Below are 25,639 nucleotides of genomic sequence, written 5' to 3'. Positions count from 1 at the left end.
TATAGGCATATGAATGCAACTTAAAAACACATTGAAGCTCTGTTAGACTAGATAGATAGATAGATAGATAGATAGATAGATAGATAGATAGATAGATAGATAGATAAACATTGAAATCCAGATACATTTAGAACGGTCCGAGGACACCTTTAAGGCAGCAGAGGCCAAGCTCTGAGAAGACCGTGAAGGCAACAGTTGCTAAGCAACAGAACGCTAACGGAACAGCAGAGCAGAACAGTGTGCTGAGTTGCTCTTTAGTGAAATAAGTCCGTTTTCGTCCCGTGTATAAGTAGCAGTGTCACAAGGTAAGTCGAGTTCATTATTGACATCAAATATAAGAAGTGTATTAAACTGTTCTTAATGCTAACATGAACGCTAAATGGAAGATATAACCACTTTGTATAGCGTGAGAGAAACACATGGGGCGCAAACCGGGACTACTGTCAATATTCAGATACAAACACGTTACCCAATATTATAATGTAGGCTATATTTCAATATGAGTGTTATCAGGCTCAGTTTGCAAAGCGATTTTGGCCTGCATACCTCTCGAACATATGGCATCAGTTCTGCTTGATTTACACCATAGAAGTATGACAAACAGTAACATATAACATGTCTACAAATATAGCATAAGCTTTGAACAAGCCAGGGAGTCGGATGCTTATAATTCATGAGTTATTTTTGCTCAAGCAAAATTCATTTATTTTAAAATACAAAACGTCTTTGCAGCTTTTTTTTGCTTTGTAAATATTGAGGTGTGTGCTGTATTGTTTCAGTTCAATTAGAAAATGATGAAAGCAGGGTTTATGAGATAGTCCATTTTGATTTGTGGATGTTACCTTTTCCAAGAATAATGAGTTGTTTTATAATTGACATCATCAGACAATCTATTTGAATCCAATTATATAGGCCTACATTAGCTCCAGTTTTTCTGTTTATATCTTTCATATTTTTCCTAAATAAGCTTAAATGTTCACAGTAAAAAACAAAACAAATAAATTGAGTTCAAATCTAAACCTTATTTCACAGGATCTGTATAAAATCTTGAAGGGTACTTCTTTCTACTATACTTTATAGTGTTATGCCATGCTGTTTGTCATTAATTAAAAGGCTTTACATTTTATTGACTGTGTAACCTGCAAAGTAAAAAATACAGTACAGAGATTCAATGCTTCTCAACTAATACCGGTAGTTGGAGAAGTTTATTGTGTTAATTATGTTCTCCACAGAACAAAATAGTTTTCATTAGGCAGTGATCCTCCTTTTTCAGATCTTGATATCTCTGCCTATTACATAGGCCAGATAAAAAATAACTATATTAAGAGATGTCATTGTCCAAATACATTTTCACTTTTGTATCATTAGGAGACATGCAAAGGAGGACAAGACAAGAGACTCAACAGAGCCCTTTCAAAGTGCCGGACAGTAATAGCATTTTGAAGTTGACTCTAACTAAAAAAGGGAACCAAAAAGAGGTAAGGGTTTGTATTCGGGCCATATTGTTTCAGAAATACAGGCTTTAACATGTAGTTTAGACACTTGTGTGACACAGTGAGAAAAATCAAGTCTGTTGCTGTTCTCCTCTGCACACAGGACACAGGTACGTTGATGGCTTTGCAAGTTGATGAGAAGACAACATGCACTTCAAGAATGAGGCCCAAACTAAAGACAGGGCCGGTAGGACAAGTGGAGGAGGAAGAGGAACAAAAAGAAAAGTTGAACAGTACAAAACCAACCAAGATGAAAACAGTTTGCCATAAACAAGCACCTGCCAGACGTGAGCTGAAGACAGCAATGCTGAAACGAGGTGAGTGGAGAAAAGATTTTTTTAACTTGCCTCAAATGTTTGTCTCAGAAACTCTGAATAATCATCTGTGGTTCTCATGAATTAATGCTATAACTCCTCACAACAGCAGCCATGGAGCTTTTTCTGCATGTCATCCTCTCTTTGTCAATTGTCTGTGTTGACAGTAAAGGTGCTGTGAAAAAGAATTTCCCCATGGGGACAATAAAGTCTAAAGTCTCTCTTTTCCACGTTTCCTGTCGTCTTCAGCTTTCCCAAACTAATAACTTTCTTTTATTTAAAGTTAACTTCTGTTTTCCTTTGTCCCCAGAAAACATAATGAAAGACAGAAAACAAGACTTGATCTCCATGCAACGGCAGAAGGCTGATTTGGAGGTAAATGATTTCATGAGTTGCTAATGTCAATAAAAGGGTAAATCTTACTTTTTATGTTTATATTTATTTTTCAAAATACTTCTTAGTAAATGGATTGATGTTTTGAGAGCTGTATTCCATTTTGTCTCAACAGTGATTGTTGGTAGTTTAACAAATTGCCTCATTATATCATTGTTAGTCTGCAGTTAAGTATTTCTTGTTTGAATATGAAAAAATCAGATAGTGAATTTGCCAAACGTGTTGCCAGCTAATCATCTCTTTTCCTGGTAGCAGATTAAGAACATGTAGAAACACTCCTGAATCATCAGTCAAACTGAGTGAGGTTAAAGTGTATCACGAGTGTAATTGGCCCAAAGTTTTGCAAAGGGGAAAAAACTGCAATAAAAACAACCTTCATTTCTGCTACAGTTTCACTGCATTAGATTTATTTTTAAACTATATATTCAAACTATGAATTCAACAATGTGATAAGAGTGTAATACCAAATTTTGTGGGAACGCTTTTAAACACAAGACAGCCTAATGTGTTGCTGATCAATGGTAGAAAGTCTGACGAAGATGACAATTGGTTGAAAAATTAAAGCCTCAATTGGGAACATTGGGGATTGATCGGGAAAGAGGATTTTTTTCCTCCAGTAATACTGGGTGCTGCCTTTTAATTAATCTGTGCATAATGATAAGATAAGATAAGATTAGATATCATAAAACATTATTAAACCAGAAGGAAATTCTTGACATACTAATTTCTCAGCTCTGCCGTCCCAATGTATTTGTAAAGTTTCACCTGATTTACTGCGTGAAAATAAAACTTCCAAAACAGAATAACACATAATGTATAGCCAGTCAGAGCTAAAGGCTTCAAGAGGTTCGTCAACCATGTTACTATCAGAAAAGAAAACTATTTTGAAGGAGGGGAATCAAAAGAAGGTTGTGATATATCAAAGCAAAGTGTTTTAATTAATCTGTTGCTCTTGCTTTATTTTCCCTCACTTCCTCAGTTATCTCTGATGACAAAGAAATCTTCCATTTTGAGGATGGACAAGGCCATTGCAAAAGAGGAGAAACGGCTGATAGAGCTTGAAACAATCGTCAGGGACGACAACCTTAAATTTGAAGAGGTCCTCAGGGATAATGAGAAGAAGTCGGTCGCAGCCAGAACATTGTAAGTGCTGCTTGCTTTGCATTTGCCAAAATAGAAATGTTGCCTTGACAAGAGGACATGAGTCATCCTGTTTCTGTTGTCAGTTTTGAACGGGAGGCCAAGTCCAAACAGGAGAAGCACCTAAAAATCAAGAAGCTGACGGCAGAATTAGGTTCCTTGAAAAGGTAGAGTTTTCTCAATGTGTCCATTTGAACTTTTCCCATGTTCTAGTGCAGTAAAGTGGCCAAAAAAAAGGTGCACTTAAGGCCTTTGCACACTGAGTCCTTGATTTTATGCATTTTTGGCTCTGTAAAAACATTTACCAGCAGAAAAACTTGCATACTGAGTCGGATGCATTTATTTTTACACAAAACAAACCACCAGTTTACTCAAAGTAATTAATCCTGAAGAGAAGCTGGCAGTATGTTTGAGGTAGGGACACTACACACAACCACACACACAAACACAGAAAAACGGAAAAAACGCAGAACATGGAACCTGTTCTGAAAAGAAATCGATGAAAGAGTCAGAGTCAGGGTGCAAACATGATTGACACAACATGAGATTGTGTTCCTTTTTGAACGTGCATCAATTTTGGACGCAAAAAAACAAACTCAGTGTGCAAAGACCTTGAGAGACTTTTTTTTATGTCATATTCATTGAACCCTAGTCCTACAACTGTGGTATCTTCATACCCCAGATGACTTTTTTTTTGTATTGTATTTATGTATTATAATGTTTGAAGGATTGAGGGTTGAAACTATGATTTATGTGTCATAGTGAACTCGCCAAGTTTGAAGAGATCCTGATAGACTACAAGAGATACAAAGAGCTTCTGTTCAAGTTGTCTCCTCTGGAGTGGCAGCAGGCCCAGAAGACTAAGGCTTTGTCATACAAAGACACTCTGGACGAACAGAACAGGGAATCTGTGGAGTCAGCTTTTTGGAACGGTAAATCCTCGTAAACAGTTTTCAGACGACCAGGAAAACACTTGTTGTCCTGATATTGTTGTCTTTCACTCATCTGTGCTTTGTTACTGTAGGTACAATCATTGTAAAAAGTTGTAGTAGAATTATTTGATTGATACAATTGACTCAGGTTTGGAGAGCAGTGTTTCCAGTCCAGGGAGAGAGATCCCCGTCATCAGGGAGACCAAGCTGTCCTCAGCCCACATCAACACACCGTAAGGAAACAACACACCATCCTCAATCAACAAATGTATCCTATACATGCTCTGGTGGTCCATCAGGGGGACAATCCATGACTTCCTTAAGTATTTACCATATAAAAATGAAGCTATAACAATGGCTTTAGAATTTCCACCCATAGAGGACCCATGCCCTTGTAAAAAGTTTAGTAGAACAAAGGTTGTCTTGTCATTGAAACATACTGTTGAACTTTTTTGACCCGCAGCATGCTTGATAATTACTAAACATTTTCAGTCCATTCATTGATAATGATATGCAAATATTTTCTCCTGACCTCTAAAACTCTCCTTGGCCTTTTATTATCAGCAGTTCTACACTGGAGTGTGACAGCTTAGAATATGAGGTAAGGAAAATCTAGTCCTCTGACCACCCATCTCATTTCTTTTTGTGCTTTTTTTTTTGTCAGAATTTAAAGTTTGGCTTCCTTCCCTACTTTGTTGTCCCCTCTGCAGAATGAGCCAGTGATATACTTCACAGATCCTCAGCAGCTACTGGATCTGGTTACAGAACTTAAAGAGCAAAACTTGTCCCTCATTCAGAACTCCTCAAGAGTTGTTGAGACCCTGGAGGAGTTCCATCAGTCAATAGAGACCATCAGAAAGAAAATGTAAGCAAAACCTGTTAAAAGGCTCTGTGAGTGAAGAATAACTTTAGTTACCAAATTTTAATTGCTTCTTTATGCATTTGTCCCCTTTCCGTTGTTCTTTATTTTTCTTGTGCTTGTATTGAATATATACAAGCACATACATGTGATACAAATACTGTAAAATGACGAGTTAACGTTTAGTCAAATATGAAGCTTCTAGACACTCTTATTCCTGTGCTGAATGACCATTTTTCTTCATTTGTTTGAACATAGATATTTTTCATTTTTAAACCTTTCTTCCATCTCATATCTTTTTTCCATATCCATCTTAAATGTCTCCTTTTTTTTCTTAAGTGAAAAGGATGAAGAGCAGCTGACGCTACAGATAAACAACATGAACCAGAGAATTGATAAAGAGAAGGCAAAATGCATCAAACTCAAACAGAAGGTTCAGTTCCACATCTCACTGAACACAGAAGATCAGGTGAGCAACAAAATGTGTATGACTGAATATTGATAAAACAACTGTGGGATTTGAGCTGTACGGTACACTTCCTTTTCCTGCTTACAGGACATCATGTGGGACAGTCTGGATAAGAAGGTAGCTGAGGTCCATCACTGCTGTGTGGACGACAGGATGACTAACCTCAGCACCCTGGAGAGGCTGGCCAATATTGAAAACCGACTATCACAACTGCTTCAAAACATTGAGAGCATCCCTGAAGAAAGCTTAGGGATGATGAGGAAGTTCAAGGACAGTGAGAGGAGGAGCAGGTATTATCATCGGCCAAAATCGAAAGACCTTCTCTTTTTAAGTGTTAAGTACCCATACGCCAACCCTGCATGCAGCCTGTTGATGAGATTCTCCTCTTCATTTTTATAGTTCTTCCATTTTTGTCTTCTTTTAGCTTATGTTACAGGGACGCTGTATGTCTGTCACTAACCCCTCCCCCGGTTTATCTAAATTAAGATTCCTGTTTAACAAAAATGATCACTTCAGCACTGCATGAGCTGCCTGAAATTAATCAAATTGTGAATCATGTACAATCCTCCTGGGTTGTACTGGAGGCTGGTGCAGCGATGGCTGGCTGGAGGAGTGGTTTAATCTCTCTCAAGAGTTCCTGAGTGAGTCCTGACATAAAGTAGCAGGATATAAATACCATGGCTCTACAAGTCCTATCCACACCGAGAAGACTCTGGGTCCAAATGATGACACTAGTATAAGATGTCACCAACGATCCTGGAGTAATTTGGCTTCACTTCTTTAGAGCCAGAGGATGTGGAGATGCGTCATCAATCTTTATACAGTCAATACCCTCATTCAGGTCATTAGAATAAACAATAATAATAATAAATTAGACTTTTATAGTAAAGTAGTATTAATCCCTCTCTGTCAACAGAGAATCCAGTCTGAAATGTAGTCTGTAAATTTCACTGATAAACTGGAAAGTAACATTTTGGGCCCCATTTTGTTGTCGTTCAGCGCGCTAAAGTCCAAAAACAGTGACTATATTTCGCTAGTTATGCGGGGCACAATATGAAGCGCAGAGCACAATAAGGTTGGATTATGTCTTGTGATTATACATAGGTGTGTTTTGGGCGTAACATGAATCAAACCAATCAGGGTGTCAGCTCTCATTCCCTTTAAGAGTCAGGTGTGACTTCAGGCAGGCGCGTTGGTATTTACACGGTGGATTTAATTATTTTTCTTAAATAAACCATACTCCAGCCGGCTCATTTAACTTCTCTCCTTCCATTGTGCCCCTGACACACACAGGACACTGTGTGAAATATGTTGATGGCAGATTGGAGTTATATGTCACTGAAGCACCCACAACATCAGAAACAACCAAAAGGAAAAGTGTACCCTCTAGGGGTGAACTTATAAAGTCCAGTACTCAATGATTCGTACTGTAAGGCAGAGCCTCAGTCGACTGCTAGTCAAACACACACACACACACACACATATATATATACATTATATATATTTATAAAAGAGCTTTGTCCTTTAAACATGCTTGCACACTGACTGGTCCCTTCTTTGTTATGTGTTTCTAACTTCTGTTAAATGTTTTCTTCATGTGTACCAACTGTGCAAAGCTGTTAGAACAAATTTCCCCCTGGGGGGACAATAAAGTATTGTGTTGTTTAATGGATTGTAATAATAAAATATCTCCTCCTTTCCTACTTCTTGTTCAGGCATCGTGAGGAAAGGCTGAAGGAGCAGAGAGAGAAACAGAAGGAAAGGATGAGGAGGTACTTGGAAAAATCCCTGGCTGACTCCAAGAAAATAGTAAGTTATTTGCTTAAAAAGTGCATCATGTAGAGAATATTATAAAATAATTTAAATGTTGTATTACCTCTAGTTTACATCAAATTAAATCTCGGTTTATTACAGTAGTAACAAATTCATTTGCCGAAGTTATGTCTGATACCAAACTGAATTTACATTTTTCAAGAGGCTTTTGAGAGGCAGACTGAAACTGGATTCAGACAAAGTTTTTGTTGCCATGCCAGCAAAAGAAACTGATCAATGTCAAGTGATAATGTTGAAAGGTTAATGTTAAATTATAAATTATTCCTTTATAAAAAGGAAAAAAATATTTTGATATAGTGTGAAACTTTTCACATTCTAAGATGATATCTTCTGATGGAATAAAGTAAAGCTTATCAATTCTTAAAACACACTTTTCCTGCATTTAAACACTTGTAGCTACCTCATTTGTTTTTTAGACTACAAGAAGGCTCATGCCCAGATGCATGCCTGTCGCCCAGAAGGTCAGAGAGATCCATGTGGACAACAATTCCGCTGATGAAGAGATCGATGTTTTCCTTTTCAAAGCTGAGGACATAGATTAAAGAGAAGAACTGTTCAATTGTGTCATTATATAACAGAGTAGAATGATGTTTTAGCTCAAGAGTGGAAATGTGTTAAAATTGATTATTTTATTGTACAACCACATTCATGTCCTAGAATCAATAAGCATGACCGAAAAAAAAGTGTGTAGTGAGTACTTTGTTAAGTACCGCATCGATTAGGCAATTTATGTCATGTCCATGATGGGTACTCGTACTTGTGCTGATGATGAGCAACCATACCGTGCAAAAGCCCACCTCTTCAAACCAGGACCAAGGCAGTGTACTTTCAGGAGCAGATCTCACAACTGTTTCAAGGCACCCTCTGATCTCTATTTGTCCTCTGTACCTTATGTTGCACCCTTAAAAATGAACCAGTCAGAACAAGTCCATCTTCACGTTTTGCCACTTTTATTAAAGAAAAGCCCACGTTTGAACACAAGTTTACACACAGCGTCTCACCACTGAGCGTGTCTTAAAGGGACAGTGCCTTATTCTTAAAAGGTAAATAAAACTACAGTCAGTAAATAAGAATTCAGGTAAATACTGTTTCCAACTGGTTTTAACTTGCATTTATGAAACTATTTATATTACAAATATGAATTAGCTTAAACACTTGTAGAAATCCAATAAATTTTAGTTGACACATTGATATCCTACCCTCCCCAACTAAAACAATCAAATGTTGACTAACAGTTTCCTGTAGGTATACAGACTGCAGCAAATACTTTAAACCTCAAGATTACACTTTAGACACAATTAGATGAATATACCCAGTATACAGTCACATAAACATTAATTTATAACCAGAGGTGTACTGTCTTTATCTGTCGGTACTTTGTTAAGCCTCCCTAGTCCATTAAGATAATATGGCAATAGCAGCATACTACGTGTGTGTGTTTGTGTGTGTGTGCGCATAGATAAGTGTGGAGAATTCTGATTAATGTCAGAATTCTAAAAATACACTTCTGTGGATACAAATACATACAAATATATATAAATGGACATCCCCTAACCCTAAACCACCCTAACCCTAGACCCAAGATTCTCAAGTATAGGGTTTTAGCTTTTGTTTTTCTCTAAACCATTAACCTGGTCAACTGGTGATCCCCTCTTGAATAATAGCCATTTTGACTCCATTTTGTTTGGTCATACTGTAGATGACAGTATACCTCTCCTTTCCACTTCCAAACTTTAGGCGTCGCTCTATGTCAACAATGTTTGCGAGAATTGTGTTTGTATGCATTCTGGGTTATACTTCAACCCTGACTTGGCTCTCTCAGATGTGAAAAAACGTTCTGTCTAAGGTCCATGATGCGGAAGAACAACTGAGCAGGACTTTCTTTTGTCTCTTGGACAGTATTGGTCAATGAGTGATATAGCTCTGTGGCATTTCTTTCTATTGCAATACATGTCAGGTTTCAAGGGTGGTGGCAGGAAATTACTGCCACAAAGTCAGAGCCACCAAATTACCACAGAATGCAGCTTAACAAAACATATCCAATCTTTATTGACACACACACAGAAAAGGCACAATTCATAAAAATGAGGCAGAGAGAGCAGGAAACCTCCCATTACCTGCTAGGCCATCTAAAGGGCTTCCCCTATTATCCCCTACACACAGTTAAACAGGGCTAGACTTTTAGCATAAGGCATACCAATGGAACACGGCACACTAACACCCTCTACTGGAGGAACTGCAAACTACGCTTTGACAAAACACAGGTTGTAATACAGTGCAACTGCACACATGATCACCATACAAAGGAGAAACAACTCGACTGCCCTAAAAAGGTTATGTCTACACTCCCACTACATAATATTAAAACACTATAAAACAATATTAAACTTGATTTTTTTTTAGACACACACCAAAAGCAAGATGGTAAGAGTATTAACATACTCAACTCGCCCAGTCAGATGCAGCAGGTTTCTAACTTGCTCTGACTTCTCTGAGTTTATTAAGCTGCATGGTCTCTGTGGTGACAAAACAGGTAGGAGCGCATCTTGTGTCAGCAGAGGGCGCTCCACAACTGTCCCTGGCTGCCCACTAATCCCCTCCTGACCTGTCGGTAAATCAGCTCCAGTGACGTCAGTCTCTTTTCTCAAGTTGTCAATAAAATCATTAGTGGATAAAAACAGTGACAATCCTTCATCTTCTCAACCAGTTATCTCCTCACTCTCCATGTTAAAAATCAGCCTCCTCAGTAAACTGACATGATGAATTCACCTGGGCTCAAGTAGTTCATGGCGTATTCATTGATATAATTGAGTGGAAAAGTGAGAAGTTTCCTCTTGATATCATCAATTGTGATTCCCACCCATTCTCAATCAGTCAATCAATCTTTAATTTTATAGCGCCAATTCTAATTTTATCTCAAGACACTTTACATTCTGCAGCTTAAAGACCTTACTCATTGATATATGATGTGACAAAAGAGCAGGTAGCCTACAGTAAAGAACCTTTCTCTGTTATATTATCTACAAAGACCAAATATTAATCCATTATGAGCAGCTCTCAACTTTTAGAAAATTAAAAGTGGAAAGAAAAAACGTCCTTTAAACAATCAGAAACCTCGAGCAAAACCTGGCCTTCAAGCCATTCATGACAACCTGCATTAACTGTCAATTTACCAAAATACTCAATTCTTTTTAATCACCGCATCATCTGAAAAACAATGAATATTAGGGACTTTATCACATGCAAATCAAAACATGTGGTGTACATGATCAAATATGCTGGGAGAAACATCCCCATCACTGAACACAGGCGCACAATGAAAGGAATGACATCACCAGCCCTGTTGCAAAACATTTTAATCAAACTAAACTCTTTTATTTTTCCTTGGAATAGAAGCCATCAAACTGAATCTAAGAGGTGATCATATCAATTTGATCAGGAAAAAGAGAGAAGCATTTTGGATTTTGTTATTGTTTTGTTTGTTATTTTAAAAGTTTATTTCCAGGGGGAATGAATGAAGATTTTCCGATCAATGAGTTTTAGTGTTTTCAAGATCGACCTTTTCGTGTTTTTTATTTTATTTTTAATACTTTGTAATGTGTTTATTTCTTTTTAATATTTTTAAATATTTAGTTTTTATTTTTATTGGATTTTGTATTTGGTCTGTGACAATATCGTTCTTGGAAATGTATTATAATGTGGTCTGCTGCTCTTTTTATTCTTTATGTATGTAGTATTCTTAAAGATCCATGTGTAAACTCTAAACCATCCCCTTGGTTGCTGTTCGAGACTATCTCTCCGGCTCCATGTAGTGTGGAGAACCATGGTTACACTTTGTAACCTACTTTCTCTATCGTATCGAGACTATCTCTCCACTACATATTCCATATGTATAGAGCTGGAGAGATAGTCTTTTCACTCAGAGAACCATGGTTACCTACATTTCCAACTTATTGACCAAGGTGTCATTCATGCCTCTGTTGGACACGCCCCTCACCTCCCGGTCAGTACTCATTGGTCAAACCAATCTAACCAGCTTACCTTTGCAGGTGCCTCATTGCCTGATATATATGTGGATGTATATGATGGGTTAAATGTATGTATTGTTTTACCTTTTTGATTTTCTTTTTACATTACCTACCATATTTAAATGATCCACAGTTAAAGAGAATAAAAATTCAAAGCTGCCTCCCCCTGCTTGTTACTGGTTCTGGTTCTGGTTCCAAAACCTTATCTCACTTAGGGTACCAACATGGCTATGACATGCACAAGGCATGCACTTGTTTGTTTGTGTTTTTGGATTGTCTGTATACCAAACCACACAGTCAATAAGCCTGCCATTTTTAACTCTGCACTGGGGAGTCTTGCATTTGAATCCACTTGAGGGTCCTTGTCTGATAGGAACACTGAAGGGATCTTTTCTCTGCACAAACCGGGACATTTTTTTCATGATTTGCTTATTGAGGAGGCAACTGCAAGAAAAACAGATTGTGTGGTAGCCAAAAAGGACATTAAAGTGCATCCAAACAATAAGCCTTGTATTACTAGAGGGATTAAGGACTGCATCACCCAGGAAAAAAACAGCTTTTAGAAATCGTGACATAATGGGTTTAAAACAGTGCAATAGGAACTCAATAAAATGCTAAGTGATGCAAGGATGGAATACAGGGCTATAATAGAACATAATTTTATTTCAATGGACTCTAAAGCACTACGGGACTCTATGAAAGCTGTTACCTATGACCGCAAATATGACGAACGCTTAATGGAAAAAAAAATTAACCAACTCAATTGACTTTTTTCTCAGGTTACACTGGACTTTTTTAGAATGTAATATTGTGCTGCAGACAATTTTGACTACTAGTTTCCTGCTCCAGGTTGGTAATTGACCCTCATGAAGTTCAAAGTCACTTTTCAGTCATGTATCCAAATGGAAATCCACAGGCCCAGATGGACTCTCTTTTCTTAAAGTCCTCTGCACAAGAGCTCACTACAGCTTGGTGCCCTGTTTCCCAACAGTCTGTGGATAAACACATGGTCAACGCCCCCTCAGGAAATAAAAAATCTACAAATATTCCCATTACAAATGAACTCTGTCCAACAAAAAACGGAGTGGTGGCTTTAATTTATGTGGTTAAGAAATGCTTTGAAAAATACACAGTGTCTGTATTGAAAGCAGAGATAAGTTCTGAGTTAGACCTATTCCAAGTCGCCTATATGGACGAGGGCGGGGTACAGATGATGCCACCAATAGTATTATTCATCTGACGCTTAAACACAAAGGCCTATGCATGCTTTCTTTTTTTTTTTTTGCTTTACCCAATTCCCCCTGGGATTGATAAAGTATTTCTGATCCTGATTTAATTTATTTTTATTAATACTAGCCTACTGTGAATAGGCCTACGTTTATGTAGCAGTTGGAGTCCAAGACAAATTTCCTCAAAGGGGGAAGTGTACTTCCACATATTCCTCTCGGATACAGCCTAGCATACTGACATTTTCTTGTCAATGCAATCCCAGAAAAAAAATATTCATGAAATGATTACAATTTTCTCCATCGAAGCAATACTTGAAGCAATAACCTCCAAAATACACGTGTCTATTTTAAGACCTAAACAAAAATGTCAAGATGTAGGATACCGAAATGACCCGGTAGGTGTCGATGTTGATCATTTGTGCTCCATCATGATCCGGAGAAGAAGAAGGATGAGGAAGTGACTGGGACAGGAGTTGTACTGGGAGATGTAGCTAACAACACTGATGCACAGACAGCTGTTTGGAGATTGTTAGCGTGGCAGCTTGATAAAAGAAATATTTGACAATGCGATGGGTAATTGCTGGGGTTACTGTGTTGGGCTCTTCAGGGGACACGCCAACAGGATCCAGAGAGGAGGCGGGTAAGTGGAAAAAAGGGCACTAAGCAGCATCCAGACCAGCGTATCCGGTTTCTCCTTAGTTAGCCAAAAGCTCATTATCCCATTACTCCAGTCATACCACTGAGTCTTGTGAGACTTTGTTTATTACGCTTTGTTTGTTGTCGAAATGATTTGCAGGGCTGGTCAGTCCTCCACTGGTTATGTTACGTGTTGTTTTTTTATTTAGTCTGACCCACTTGAAGCCACTGTCAACAAAGACCCCGCCCTTAATGTCAACAGGACATGTAGGACACTATGATCACCCACAGAGTGTGTAAGGGCTATTTAAGAAGTGAACATGTCTTTAACATCCTTCTTGAGACAGCTGGGTCTAAATTCTCTGTTTCCTTCGTGATAAGCAGGCTTTTATGTAACTACATTTAAGGTTTATATTTGATGTTATCCAGCAGATTGCCTTTCTACACTCACTCCCACATGTGACTCCTTCTGGTGTCATACTGATGAAGTTAACATCCACTTTTTACAGAACCCTAAGTCATGTTTTACTGTTTTCAAATGAAAGCTATCTTTACTGGCGTGAGAAATCTATATAGGCTTCTTAATTATTTTTGCAACATTCAGTCAAGTAAACTTGAAAGATAATGTCAAGGTTAATTTTTTTATCTTTCTACAATTCACTTAGCAGACGCTTTTATCCAAAGCGACGTACATCAGAGAGTAAGAACAACACAAGCAAGGATCTAGAAAACAGGGAACAATGTCAGTAAGAGCAAACGATCAGCTTTGAGTCCGATTGGACACACAGGTGCTGACAGGAAGTGACCAGAGGCAAAGCACAACATTGAGGGCAGTTCTTGGGAGCTCTAATCAGTATAGAAACCATCTTATAAGTCATCGTTATCAAACAAAAACAATCGTGACAACCATCATCATCAATAATATCAAAACCATCATCATTAAGTTAGTAGGTATTCATGAAAGAGCTGGGTCTTTAGCTTTTTCTTAAAGGTGCAGAGGGACTCTGCAGATCGAATGGAGTTTGGAAGTTCATTCCACCACCTTATTATATAATCAGACATTAAGACACATGCCATGTTGAAGTTCTGGCTTCTCTGATAACAATGCAGCAGCCAGTATGTCGTCCGTCTTAGTTTCGATTCTGGCGCCCCCACACCGCTGTTTAGATGCTTCTTGGTTACAAACCAACAGTGTTGCAGCGGTGGAAGCGGGCAAGCGACCCGGTTCAGACATAACTGATTCTACCTGACCTAAAAAGCCTTGGCGTAATTCCCTGACCGGAAATGTGGTAAAACTAGATTAATATTGGAGATGCTTTTGAAAAATGGAGAGAAGTTAGAAATGATGAAAGGTTTACTGACCGATGCAGAGCTGGCTAAACACTGAAGCTTCAGTGTCTACGACATAGCAACCTGCGCGAGCATCGACTCTTAGGAGGAGGGGACGGGGGGGGGGGAGACAGCTCTCTCCAATGTTTTGAATTTGGACTTATTTTAAACATCAAGTGTCAGAGTTACATATTGTTCCTGAAACCAAGTTAATCTGAATCAAGGAAATGATCAGCAAATGAGGAAATTCATGTGTTTCATCACAGAAGATATCCCCTGGCAAAAGCCTAAACTTAAAAATAGATGGACAACCTGACATCTCCCCAAAGGTGAATCCAAGACAACTTTCACAGGGGGTGACCCTCCTGTGTGTTAACAGATTGGATGTACATTATAATTGGACTGTTCTTATATAGAGCTTCTCTAGTCTTCTGACAACTCCAAGCTCTTTTACACTACATGCTGCATTCACCCCGAACACACATATACTGAGTGAAGATTATGCTATGTAGAGCCCATCTGTATTCACTAATACAATTCATACACATTCACACTCTGATGGCCATTTCAGGCTCCAGCGTCTCGTCCAAGGACACTATGATGAGCTGTGAAGTGCAGAAGTTTGGTTTGAGCTGCCAGCAGTCACACTGACAGTCGACAGGCTCTGCCCCAATCAAAAAAAAACGTTTTTGTCCTGCTGATTTATGTCCAAGTTAGGTCGGAACAAACTATTGATACAGCAATATATTGTCATTCTCAGCTGTTTAATCCAACTATGGATACGCTGGCCCTAAATATTGATATTTTAAAAAAAACTATTATTGCGCTACAAACAGATTTCCTTGCCAATTAGCCCTGCATCAATATTTCATGACACCTAGCCGTGGCTTAAAATAGAAGTACAACGGAAGATAAACTGAAGAATTCACTCACCCAGTCCTTCATTAGTTGATCAGTAATGTCATCAGTATGATTTTAAAGTATGTATGTAGGAGTGAGGATATATATATTTATATTCTTTGTGTTAGTCTATGGTCTGTTAAAGCTATTTGATGTAGCAAAGCCTGTGAACATTAAGCTCGTCATTCAGTTAAAAAAAATGTTTTTTTCCTATTGTTTTTTTTTTTAAATGTACGCGGTTCATCAATTAATCGAAAAAAGAAACGGCCGCTGAATCGATTATTAAAATATTGGTAAGTTGCAGCCTTACTAAGTGGCACATCTCGATTCGATAGAGTAAAGGACAATGCGGCTTCATAGAAGGCAGTAGGAAATAGTCTACAGGGTTTCCCCTCAAAACTGATGAAGTGGTAGCACCCAATTTTAATCCTGATAACAGAGCATTTTCTGTCGCCTTAGCGCGGTTTCAACATGTTAGGACATTTTATTTTGTCATGTTAAGATGTGCAAATTGACGTTGTAATGCAAACTAGACATTATGGTCGTGTATCGTATCGTGAGCTACTTTGTGAATCTCATCTGATTGTCCAAGTGTTCATCCTTCTGAGAAGTTTGGTTTTAATGAGTTATTTGATGCTTGGAAAGAGAGGTGATCCTCACCATTGACAGCTCTTTTGGCATTGGCTCCTTCAGCATTCTTGATTGGATTAAAATAGCACAAGATCTCAATGAATCAGTCTACTGAGTGGACTGGCTGCGAATGACATAACTAGGACAAGAGTGCAGCCAGATTTGAGTTTTACTTTACTATAACAAGCAAAGGTGTAGATAAGCCATGCTTCTTACATCCTTATATACATGGACCTTCCATTCAAGACTACAACTGACATGTTTGTCTTTTTTGTAGCAGTTTTCTGAAAGTGCGTTTTTGACTTTGCATTTTTGACGTATTTGCAGCATATTTGACTTTAAAGGCTTTATATGTGATTTTTCACACTTAAATATAATAGAAATCAAGTATATCCTCTGAAAATAACTCTGTGAGTCATGACTGTCTACAATGGGTGTAACACCCGAGTCCCACTGTCTGTGATGCTTTCAGAGTTTTCAGAGTCCTATCTTCAGTTTGTTTACATCGTCGAGACGGCCGGCTGACTCCTCCCCTCACGTATAAAAGTTGTTTAATTGAGGGACTAGAGAAAAGAAGAATAACATACTGTACTCACTGCTTAACTGTGTTTCTAGATCACGCTCATTTCAGGTAAATTTACATGCAGTGTGAAGATATGAGCATAATAAAGATCGCTAGCATTAGCATGCTAACACAACAATGCAGCGCGAGTTGTTTTGGTTTCATGCTGGAGCTCAAGGGAGACATCTGCTGGATCAAAAAATCGCATATAAAGCCTTTAATTCATTTAATTCCATTGCAACACATTGTTTCATTCACAGTGTGTGTCAGTTGTTTGCATGTGCTTTTGAATTAAAATAATCTCTGAGAGGTCTGCAGGTCTTTCTTAGTGTAAACTTTTACATTTGTCTGCCTCCAAACTGTCCTCTAGTTTAAACCTCAATAACTGACAATAATACCCATGTATCTAGCAATAGGTGTATTCCTTCAACAGTGGCTGCTCAATGTTTATTTATATGGCAGTGGTATACATTGTAATCATCCTACTACACTTTCTTAGAATGTTTTTCAGGTCATACATTAAATCAGTGATCTGTTTTTCTCATTTCTACAGGTCAAAATACTTCCGAAGCAGTACCACAGGGGAGCATTATACAATAGAGGTATGAGCCCTACACTGTCTAGCAGTGTTTTCTTTGTATTTTCTTTTCATTATAACTATTTGATATCAGCTCAATATTAAATGTCTAATTGTGATTTCTTATTTTGCAGTTTGAAAATCTTGTAGAGAGTGATGAGGTAAGGCTGATCATCCTGCTGATCATGTTATCATGAAGTGAAGCCTTCAGTCCTGAAATATAATTAAGAATGATATTGTTTGACTTTTCTTTTAACCCATGTTTGCTCTATAGCTTTGTAACATTAGCACAAGTTTATTTTAAATAAAATAATGCTGAGACTCTCAGGGACTCCCCGAGCAAGAGACTCAGACTCTGATAATAACTGATGAAAATAAACAATGCCCCGACTAACACCATCAGTAGGTGATGGTCTGCAGGGTCTAGTAACACTGAAATGAAACTGTCAGTCGGGAAGATGCATTTCATTTTACAAATGTTGTTTGTTGATTTGCAGGCTGAGAGCCCACAGCCATGCCCGAGGTAATACATATGATCAAAAAACAAAATTCCAAAATATATTTTGAAAGAACAATTTATAATGAAATATGTTTTGTTGTGTATTTTTTTTAAGGCCAATCAATGAAGATGAGATGAAGGACCTGAACGAGCACCGCTATGCTGCAATCTCAGCCAAGCAGAAGCTGATCGACCAAAGACTCCATTTGGAAGTAAGACACAAATGAAAAAGATCTTTCTCATTCCTCAGATCTGTATGCCTTGATATTTCATTTTATGATTTAAAACCTGTTTGTCCCTTTTTTTGATTTGCTGCATTGCTTTTCTGTTCTATAATTACTTGTTTTGTGTTTGTTTCATTTTAATTTTTCCCATTCAGTTAGAGGCACAAGAGGAGAAGTTAAGGCTAGAAGAGGAGGCTAGAAATGCCGCACAGCGTGAGGCCGCCAGGTTGGCACGTGAGCGCAAATTAAAGGAGGTGAGGCAGCACCGAGCTCTCCCTTCTGCAAGTTTGACTTACTTCTTGAATAACGCGACTTCTCTTAACATGCTGGAGTTGTACACAGACTCAACAACATATCAGGCCCTCAGCCTTCTGTGTTTTAAAGAGACACTGTGACCTTTTCTCTGTTGCCTTTTTTCTCCTCATTAAGTTCTCTTTGTTATCCAGTCGGGGAAATCATGTCCCTTTCAGATAAGCACCAAATGTTGTTTTCTCTGATAGGTGAATCCCCTGTAACTGTAAAATGGCTTTTTTTTAGCCCATGTGATCTTGCACTGCTTCTTTGTTTTTGGTTTGTTTGTTGAATGTAATATCTGTCTATTCTATTCACACAAACACAAACACACAGCTCCAGAAAAATTTAAGACACCAATGTAAAACTATGTTTTTCACTTGTTCAACTTTCTATAGATGTTTATTTGAGTGAAATTAAGATTTTTTTTATGTTTACAGCATTTCTCCGAAGTTCTTAAGAAAAGAAACTTAATTAGGTATTTTATTTGTGGAAAATAACAATAGGTTTAGATAACAAAAATATTAAGTATTTTGGATACAGTGAAGAATTCATGTTTATATTTTTTTTGTTTTTAAACTTAGGGAGAGTTCAGAACTCAATATTTAGTGAAGTACCTAGATTTTTAGCTTCCATGCATCTTGGTATGCTTTCCACCAGTCCTTCAAGTTAATGTTGGGAGACTTTATGCTACTCTCAGGCCCCGTGTCCACCTAGCGCTTTTTTCCGGGCAGAAAAAGCGCTGGCTGTGCGCTCAGGAGTGCTTGCATGAAGTGTTTGGGCGCTGAGAAGAAAAGCTGTTGAAAACTGTACTGTATGTTTTATAGTGAAGATCATTTTTTAGATAGATAGAAGAGGATGTGAGTACAAGACACGCTCTGTAGGAGACTAAAATACGGGGAATATCTTTGAAAAGAGCGCCTGTGACATCAACAGCACCTTGATGTTGTTGATGTCGCTGGGCGCTGCGTCTTTTCTCCAGGTGCACGCCTGCTGCTGAAAACATGAAAACAATTGAAAAAAGACACTGGCATTCAGAAAAAAAATGCGAGATGAACACGGGGCCAAAAATTCAGCTATGACTGTTTTCTGCTTGACCAAATGAGTGAAATGAGGTGTGCCTGTGCTGATATTTAACAGACTCTGGAACAGAAATTTGGATTAGTTTCCAAATGTTTTATACATAAAGCTTTTATATAAATATTCTAAGAGAGCGATTGATGTTTAATTGATTGATTGATTCCGTATCCATATCATGATTTCATCTTTGTTTGATTGTTAGCAGGTGTCGGCCCAGAGGAGACGGGGGAAAGCAGATGGCTCGAGTTACGATCCTCAGCAAAGAGAGTAAGTCAAAAAATCATTAGCTACTAAGAGATTTGTGTAGATGCAAGATGCTGTCATTAGTATTTGAAATAAATATAAGATACTTGTGCAATAATTAAAGCCCAGGAAAGAACCCCTCATCCCAATTTCGCCCCTATACTGGCAAGTTACTTTTCCTACCCTATGGCCCTTAGTTGTCACCACAACCAAACCAGTATCGCCCCCCTTCAACAGAACCAGGCTCCGTCTATGCGAGCTACAAGGGTTGTTGCTCTACCTACTTTAGATTTCTCTCCCTCTCGTACAAACTGAATGGCTACAATCTTTTCCTAAGTTGACCTGCTGGTTCCTCTTATCTATACTTTCCCAGTTCATCCACTGCCCCTGCTTCGCCTGAGCCACTATCTTAGTACACCTTACTACTTCCTCTTGTCGACGTACCTGCTCCACCACCAGCTTCCTTCTATCTCTGGGACCTGCTTTCTGCGACACTGGTCTGCCTGAGCTAAGCCCCTAGCCTCCCTGGCCTTTCTGCACATGGTACAATCTCTGTATTCCTAAGGGCTGCCTCTGCTTTCTCTACTGCGGGTCTGGGGTTTTTCCTTTTCCTCCCTTTAGTTTGATTTGGGACCATGTTACTAACTACCTTGTATTTGCTCCCTGATAGCAACAGCTTCTATCTGTTCCCTGCCACTGAGCTCTGCATTATACCACCTACCCAATATTTTCACTGACTTTCACCGGTTGGAATTTCTTCCTCATCTACAAAAAAAAACTGTCTCAGTTATCTTCACTCTGAACACTGAGATGATTCTAGATATACTACAGTATGCTTAATCTTCATCCTGGCCTAGTGGCCTAAGTCTGTACAGACTTCTTGTAAATTTACACGGCATGTACAGTGGAATTACGAGGTACATAAATTCATTGTAAAGAAAGACATTATTTCATGAAATACATAGAATGTATCCAAATGTATACACACATACCTAAACAAACATAACTAATAATAGCTGATCACTTTGTTTGCTGATGCTATGGCAGGGTTACACAATTCCTGCCATAGGAATTCCATTTCCAGTCTATAAAGAAGCAGATAGGTATAGATAGATAAAGACAATGTGGATACAGCAAAGTATGAGTCCAGGAGTTTCACTGTGGCCATACTAAAGTTTGCTTTGTAGGCAGTTATGCTGGTTGCTTTTAAAGGGATCTTGCTTTTTTAAACCCTTAGAAACTCTAATTTACTTATTAAGTCACACTGCAATTTAAAAGTATGAAGGCTACATAATATACATATTAAAGAACTACAAGGTATAGAATATCAGTGCTTCAGTAAATTTTAGAGATGGGACAGATCCGATCTTATATCGGTATCGGGTCCGATGTTGACATAATTTAGGTATCCGCTCACTTTGAAAACATTCAGACTGAACTGTAAAAAGTGTCCACAAATTGTCTCCATGACGACGTTCAGACGGGATGGAACAGCTCCTTCTATATGATCAAAAGTAATAATTCTTACACTTCAGTTTGAAAGATTTAATTTGAAAAGCTCACAGTTCTTGCTGCTTCCTGTTTGTATGTGAAGCCAGCACAATGCAATGCCAGGTTTGTGTAGCCTTACATATAACACATCAACAATAACACTATTAGTTATGATAATAAAAATATCAGAATCAGTACATACGTATCGGAATCGATCGGAACTGAAAAAACATGGATCGGTGAATCATGTTATTACTCAAAAGTAAATGTAACCCAGAGAGTTTTGAGTCAAAGCTGTGAGTATATGCTCTCTCTATATTTTGTTTTGTCATCAGGGCCTGTTCTGGACAAACCTCTGGTGAGGATTTTGATGTGTACCTCCAAACTGTAAAAACCCAGTCTGAGGTTTTCAGAAGCAACAGTAAGTGACCCACCTTCTCTTCATTAAATTAGCTCTACTTAATGGTTTACACAAAGTTGAATATCAGTTCAGAATGAACATGACCGTCACAAACCGTTTAAGAATCCCAAGAACTCCATTGTATTGACTTACTCTTTGTTTTTCAGGATTGCCCTCTGACACAAACCTGGTAACTCCCAACACGGAGTGCAGCTGGGACTTCACCAACAAGACCCGCTCCACTAATGATGACGGGACCTCACTGGACCTAGAGTGGGAAGATGAGGAAGGTGAGGGTAGAATATTTGCTAAAATTGCAAAGCTTTCTCTGGTTGAGCAGTTGAGTCTGAACATCTTCAGCTGCAAAGATAAAGTGTTGTTTGGCATGACGCAAATCACTAATTAGTCAAAACTTCCTTCAACATCATAATTTTGACAGGCGTCAGGTCCCAATAAAGGGCTATCAGCTTTGTCTATTGACAAACTCCTGTTATTGGCTGAAAGGGAAGGCCATTTGTGCACAGTGCAGTTTATCACACGTTTCAACCTCCTTCAAAGGTCTCAGCAAAATGTTTAAATAACAGGTTGGAAAAAGTCTTCTTTTGGTTATTCTTAGTTAACATTCATCAGAAACTATTCCTGATTTTGGCTACATGCAAACATAGCATATAAGTTCCCTTTCATTGAAGAAATAAATATATGATTAAAGGTAAGCTTTCAGTTTGTTTTGGGTTGTAGCAGGTGACTTGGTTCCTTCTTAAGATATCAAATTACTGCTCACAATGGCCCTCACTTGTCTTCTGACAGGGTTCACGTCTGACCTATGAAATTTGCGTATCTGTGCGATCACAGAGCACGGATCAGCGGGCGTTGATAAGTGGTAGATGAAAACAATTGTCATTTAAATACTGCTCCCCTATATAGAAGTTTGGAATGGAAGTTTATTTATAAAGCGCATTTCATTACAAGTAAGCTCAATGTGCTGTCCATATATTCACGGTTCAGCTGTCCTCACCTTTAGAGTTTATGACATGGAGGTACGTAATATAGCAAAGAAGAGAAACTGTCATGACCTGGAGAGTGACACCAGAGGAATAAGAAATGTGTTGTTTGGCAGCCTGAAAAGTGGAAGGAAAGGGCGTCAGAAACAACATACCTGCAAGGAAATCTCTGCTGCTGTCAACAGTGTCGACGTGGACAATCGAACTCCAGTGGAGGTTTTAATATTTAATATACACATCTGTGATATGTGACTCGTATAGTCTAGTCTGTAATATAATCCCAATTCTCTACACTCAGGTTAAAAGAGTGGTCAGACCTTTAAATCGCAAAAGAAAGCGAGGTGTGGCTCTTAAAATAAGCAGCACCAAAACTGAGGGAGGCCAGCTGGACCCCAGCCTGAAATTGTGTCAGATGGAGGGGCGAGTGTCTGCCCTGATCTGTACATCCTCAATATCAATAAAAGTAACGTGGGGACACAGACGAACCTGCACCTGTGTCTGAGACTGATAATGGTAAATATTTAATAGCCTTGAGTATTTTTTTAGTTCTGTCCATATCAAACTAATAAATAATTACACAGTTACAGAGTTTATTCACATCACTTTATTTATGTTCCAGATGATTCATTACATCATTACCTGGCTCTGTCGTTTCCATTAAAGACACTTTAAAAGAGATGAATGAAAATCTGAAACGTCCTGCATCAAATGAATAAAGGGTTTGGCCAAACAGTAGTATTGTCTTATAATTCTCAGATACAGTCAGATTTGCTGCACCGGAAGTCCACACTGACTTGAAAACGTGCGTCCAATTAGCCGGACCTGGCGTGGGATCTGAGTGTATCCTCCACTCACGTTCAGATTGATACGAAAGTTTACGAGGAAATGACCGTACACCCAGTTTTCTGTCGTACGTACGTTTGACAAGTGAGGGCCAATAGGTTTTAGACTCTAGTGGCTTCTGTTGTCAGGCTGAACGTTTGTGTCCTTGTTTGCTGCAGGAATCAATCGTGCACTTCCAGCCTGGGAGAGGTCTCGGACTGAGGAGGACATCCTACGTGCAGCCCTGAGGCCCAGCAGCAAGCCGATTAACAGCGGCCCAACATCAGCCTCTGAGGATTCAAATGCACTGGAGTGGGAAAATGATTTTGTCGGCACCAATCCAGAGGACCATGCAGACACTGAATTTGAAGGGTTTATCAATCCTGTACTAGACACTCTGTCTGAGGATGCCTTGGACTGCGGCCTTAGGGTGGAGAACCAGGACAGATAGTGTTTAGCACCAAAGGAGATGTTTGTGGTGTCGTCTTCATCTTAGAGATCACCAGCTTTTTATGACGTGGAATATTACTAATTTGCTTTTCATTTCTGTGATAAGGGACTGAAGATGTGTGGCAATTTTTTATCAAATACAAATTTGAGTGCCTTTTTTTCACTTGGGGACCATCATATGCATTGTAACTTAACCCAATCAGTTATTATCCTTTGATGAAGCAAATCATTTGGTAAGTTATAATAACTTTATAACAAGTTGTTCTTTTTCATTTCTAATCAAGATAATTTCCTCTCTATTTGACCTATCTTATCCTTAAGCCCCAATAAATAGCCACTGTTCAGTGCTCAACCACATTTTCGAGGCAAGTGCCTTGATCATAGAGAAGAGTGTGTGAACGTCTTTTGGTGTATGAAAAAAGGGGGGAGGGGGGGGACACACCCAAGCAACAAGAACTCTTCAGCTGCTTTCCCCTGCCCTTTAGTTATATTCAGTTTTTGCATGATGGCAGAAAAATAACTAAATGACATTAAAGGTTGCAGATTTAAAAAGTAAAATGGACCAGACATGTAATCCTGGTGCCCACAACGTTGGTATCAATTCTCTCACTGACTGATCGACATTGATCTACACCAGGTAAGCCTCTGTGTCATTACTGGGAAGCAGCAACCTTAAAAATAGGAACAGGTGATGTGCTATTCTGTCAGAGCATACACTCTAAAAGAAATCTGTGGTCATTGCACTAACCCGGCTGGGATTTGTTTAACTGTAAGGTCCCATATAATGCAGGGTAATATGGCCAATATGGAACATATTAAACGCAAAACTGAACAATGCCACATGCTTACAAATTTCATTTGAGATAATGTTTAAAAATAATACATTTTGCATTAAAAACAGTACAAACTCCATTGTTAATTATGACATCCACATCACAAACATTTTAAAATATTAAGGACAGCATGTCTTTATATGGGCTGAACTGTGATTAGCACTGTTGCCTAACAGCAGTAAGGCGCTTTGTTTGAATCCCAGGCCTGACAGGGCCTTTCTGTGTGGCGTTAGCATGTTCTCCCTTCGCATGTGTGGGTTCCCTCCAGCTACTCCAGCTTCCTCCCACAGTCCAAAGATTTGCTCGTTAGCTAATTGCTGGCTAACTAATGTCTGTAAATGGTCATTTGTGTCCATGTGTCTGCGCTGTGATTGACTGGTGACTTGTTCAGGGTCTCTCGCCCAATGACAACTAGGATTGGCTCCAGCCCCCGTGACCTAGTATGGGATAAGTGGTATAGACAATGGATGAATGCAAAGACTAAATAAATTGAATTATGAGTGAGAATGAGCAGGCCATGGATGGCATGTTCAAAGATTGTCAGCTTCAGAACACCATATCTTTAAGTGTTAGTCACTACTTCTAGAGTGTTTAATTTCTCTGAAATACGAGGGACTAACTGCAGATATTTCAGTTTGACATTATTGAATTGTAGTAGTAGGAGACAAACCTCACCCAAACCTCAAATCCCTAAATGTTCACGCCTCAAAAAAGAGACTTAATCTTTGCTGGCATTTGACATGTCATAGAGAGGAATTTAAAGAATTTTAATACATTTGATTTTCTCTGACATGAAACAAGTTACTATTAAGACACAACTTTTGAAATTAAAATGAGATTCACTTATTCTCTGGTTATAATTAAAATAGCTTGGGTTGATTGTCTGTTTCAGTTTGGAGAACATTAAACAGGCAGAGATGACTGTTGCCATAACTTTGTCATGTTTCTATAATAAATTCAATATTACTGTATATGATTCCA

General features: G+C 38.6%; 2 protein-coding genes across 4 annotated transcripts; both read left to right on the top strand.

Moving 5' to 3' along the window:
- The first annotated feature begins 226 nt into the window (after window positions 1–226).
- On the top strand, window positions 227–8,883 carry cfap100 (cilia and flagella associated protein 100). The gene is made up of 14 exons (XM_061047470.1): window positions 227–305; window positions 1,369–1,478; window positions 1,597–1,810; window positions 2,118–2,182; window positions 3,180–3,343; window positions 3,427–3,507; window positions 4,103–4,272; window positions 4,421–4,505; window positions 4,837–4,873; window positions 4,983–5,137; window positions 5,471–5,600; window positions 5,688–5,890; window positions 7,316–7,409; window positions 7,850–8,883. The coding sequence occupies exons 2-14, from the start codon at window positions 1,374–1,376 to the stop codon at window positions 7,973–7,975; spliced, it is 1,629 nt and encodes a 542-aa protein (XP_060903453.1). The 5' UTR covers window positions 227–305; window positions 1,369–1,373; the 3' UTR covers window positions 7,976–8,883.
- A 4,250-nt stretch (window positions 8,884–13,133) lies between these two features.
- On the top strand, window positions 13,134–25,639 carry ap1ar (adaptor related protein complex 1 associated regulatory protein). Of its 3 annotated transcripts, none has more exons than XM_061048737.1 (10): window positions 13,134–13,330; window positions 17,301–17,349; window positions 17,459–17,485; window positions 17,822–17,847; window positions 17,939–18,035; window positions 18,203–18,301; window positions 19,624–19,685; window positions 21,488–21,573; window positions 21,720–21,842; window positions 23,555–25,639. In XM_061048737.1, exons 1-10 carry the CDS (start codon window positions 13,260–13,262, stop codon window positions 23,824–23,826), a joined length of 912 nt encoding a protein of 303 aa, XP_060904720.1. In that variant the 5' UTR covers window positions 13,134–13,259; the 3' UTR covers window positions 23,827–25,639. The 3 variants fall into 3 exon arrangements, with proteins under 3 accessions (XP_060904720.1, XP_060904719.1, XP_060904721.1); XM_061048736.1 differs by having other exon boundaries at window positions 19,621–19,685; XM_061048738.1 differs by lacking the exon at window positions 18,203–18,301 and having other exon boundaries at window positions 19,621–19,685.

Source organism: Labrus mixtus, chromosome 10 (genome assembly GCF_963584025.1).
Source record: "Labrus mixtus chromosome 10, fLabMix1.1, whole genome shotgun sequence".
Classification (NCBI taxonomy): domain Eukaryota; kingdom Metazoa; phylum Chordata; class Actinopteri; order Labriformes; family Labridae; genus Labrus; species Labrus mixtus.
The sequence above is the reverse complement of the archived record's forward strand: the minus strand, read 5'-3'. Positions and strand labels throughout refer to the sequence as shown.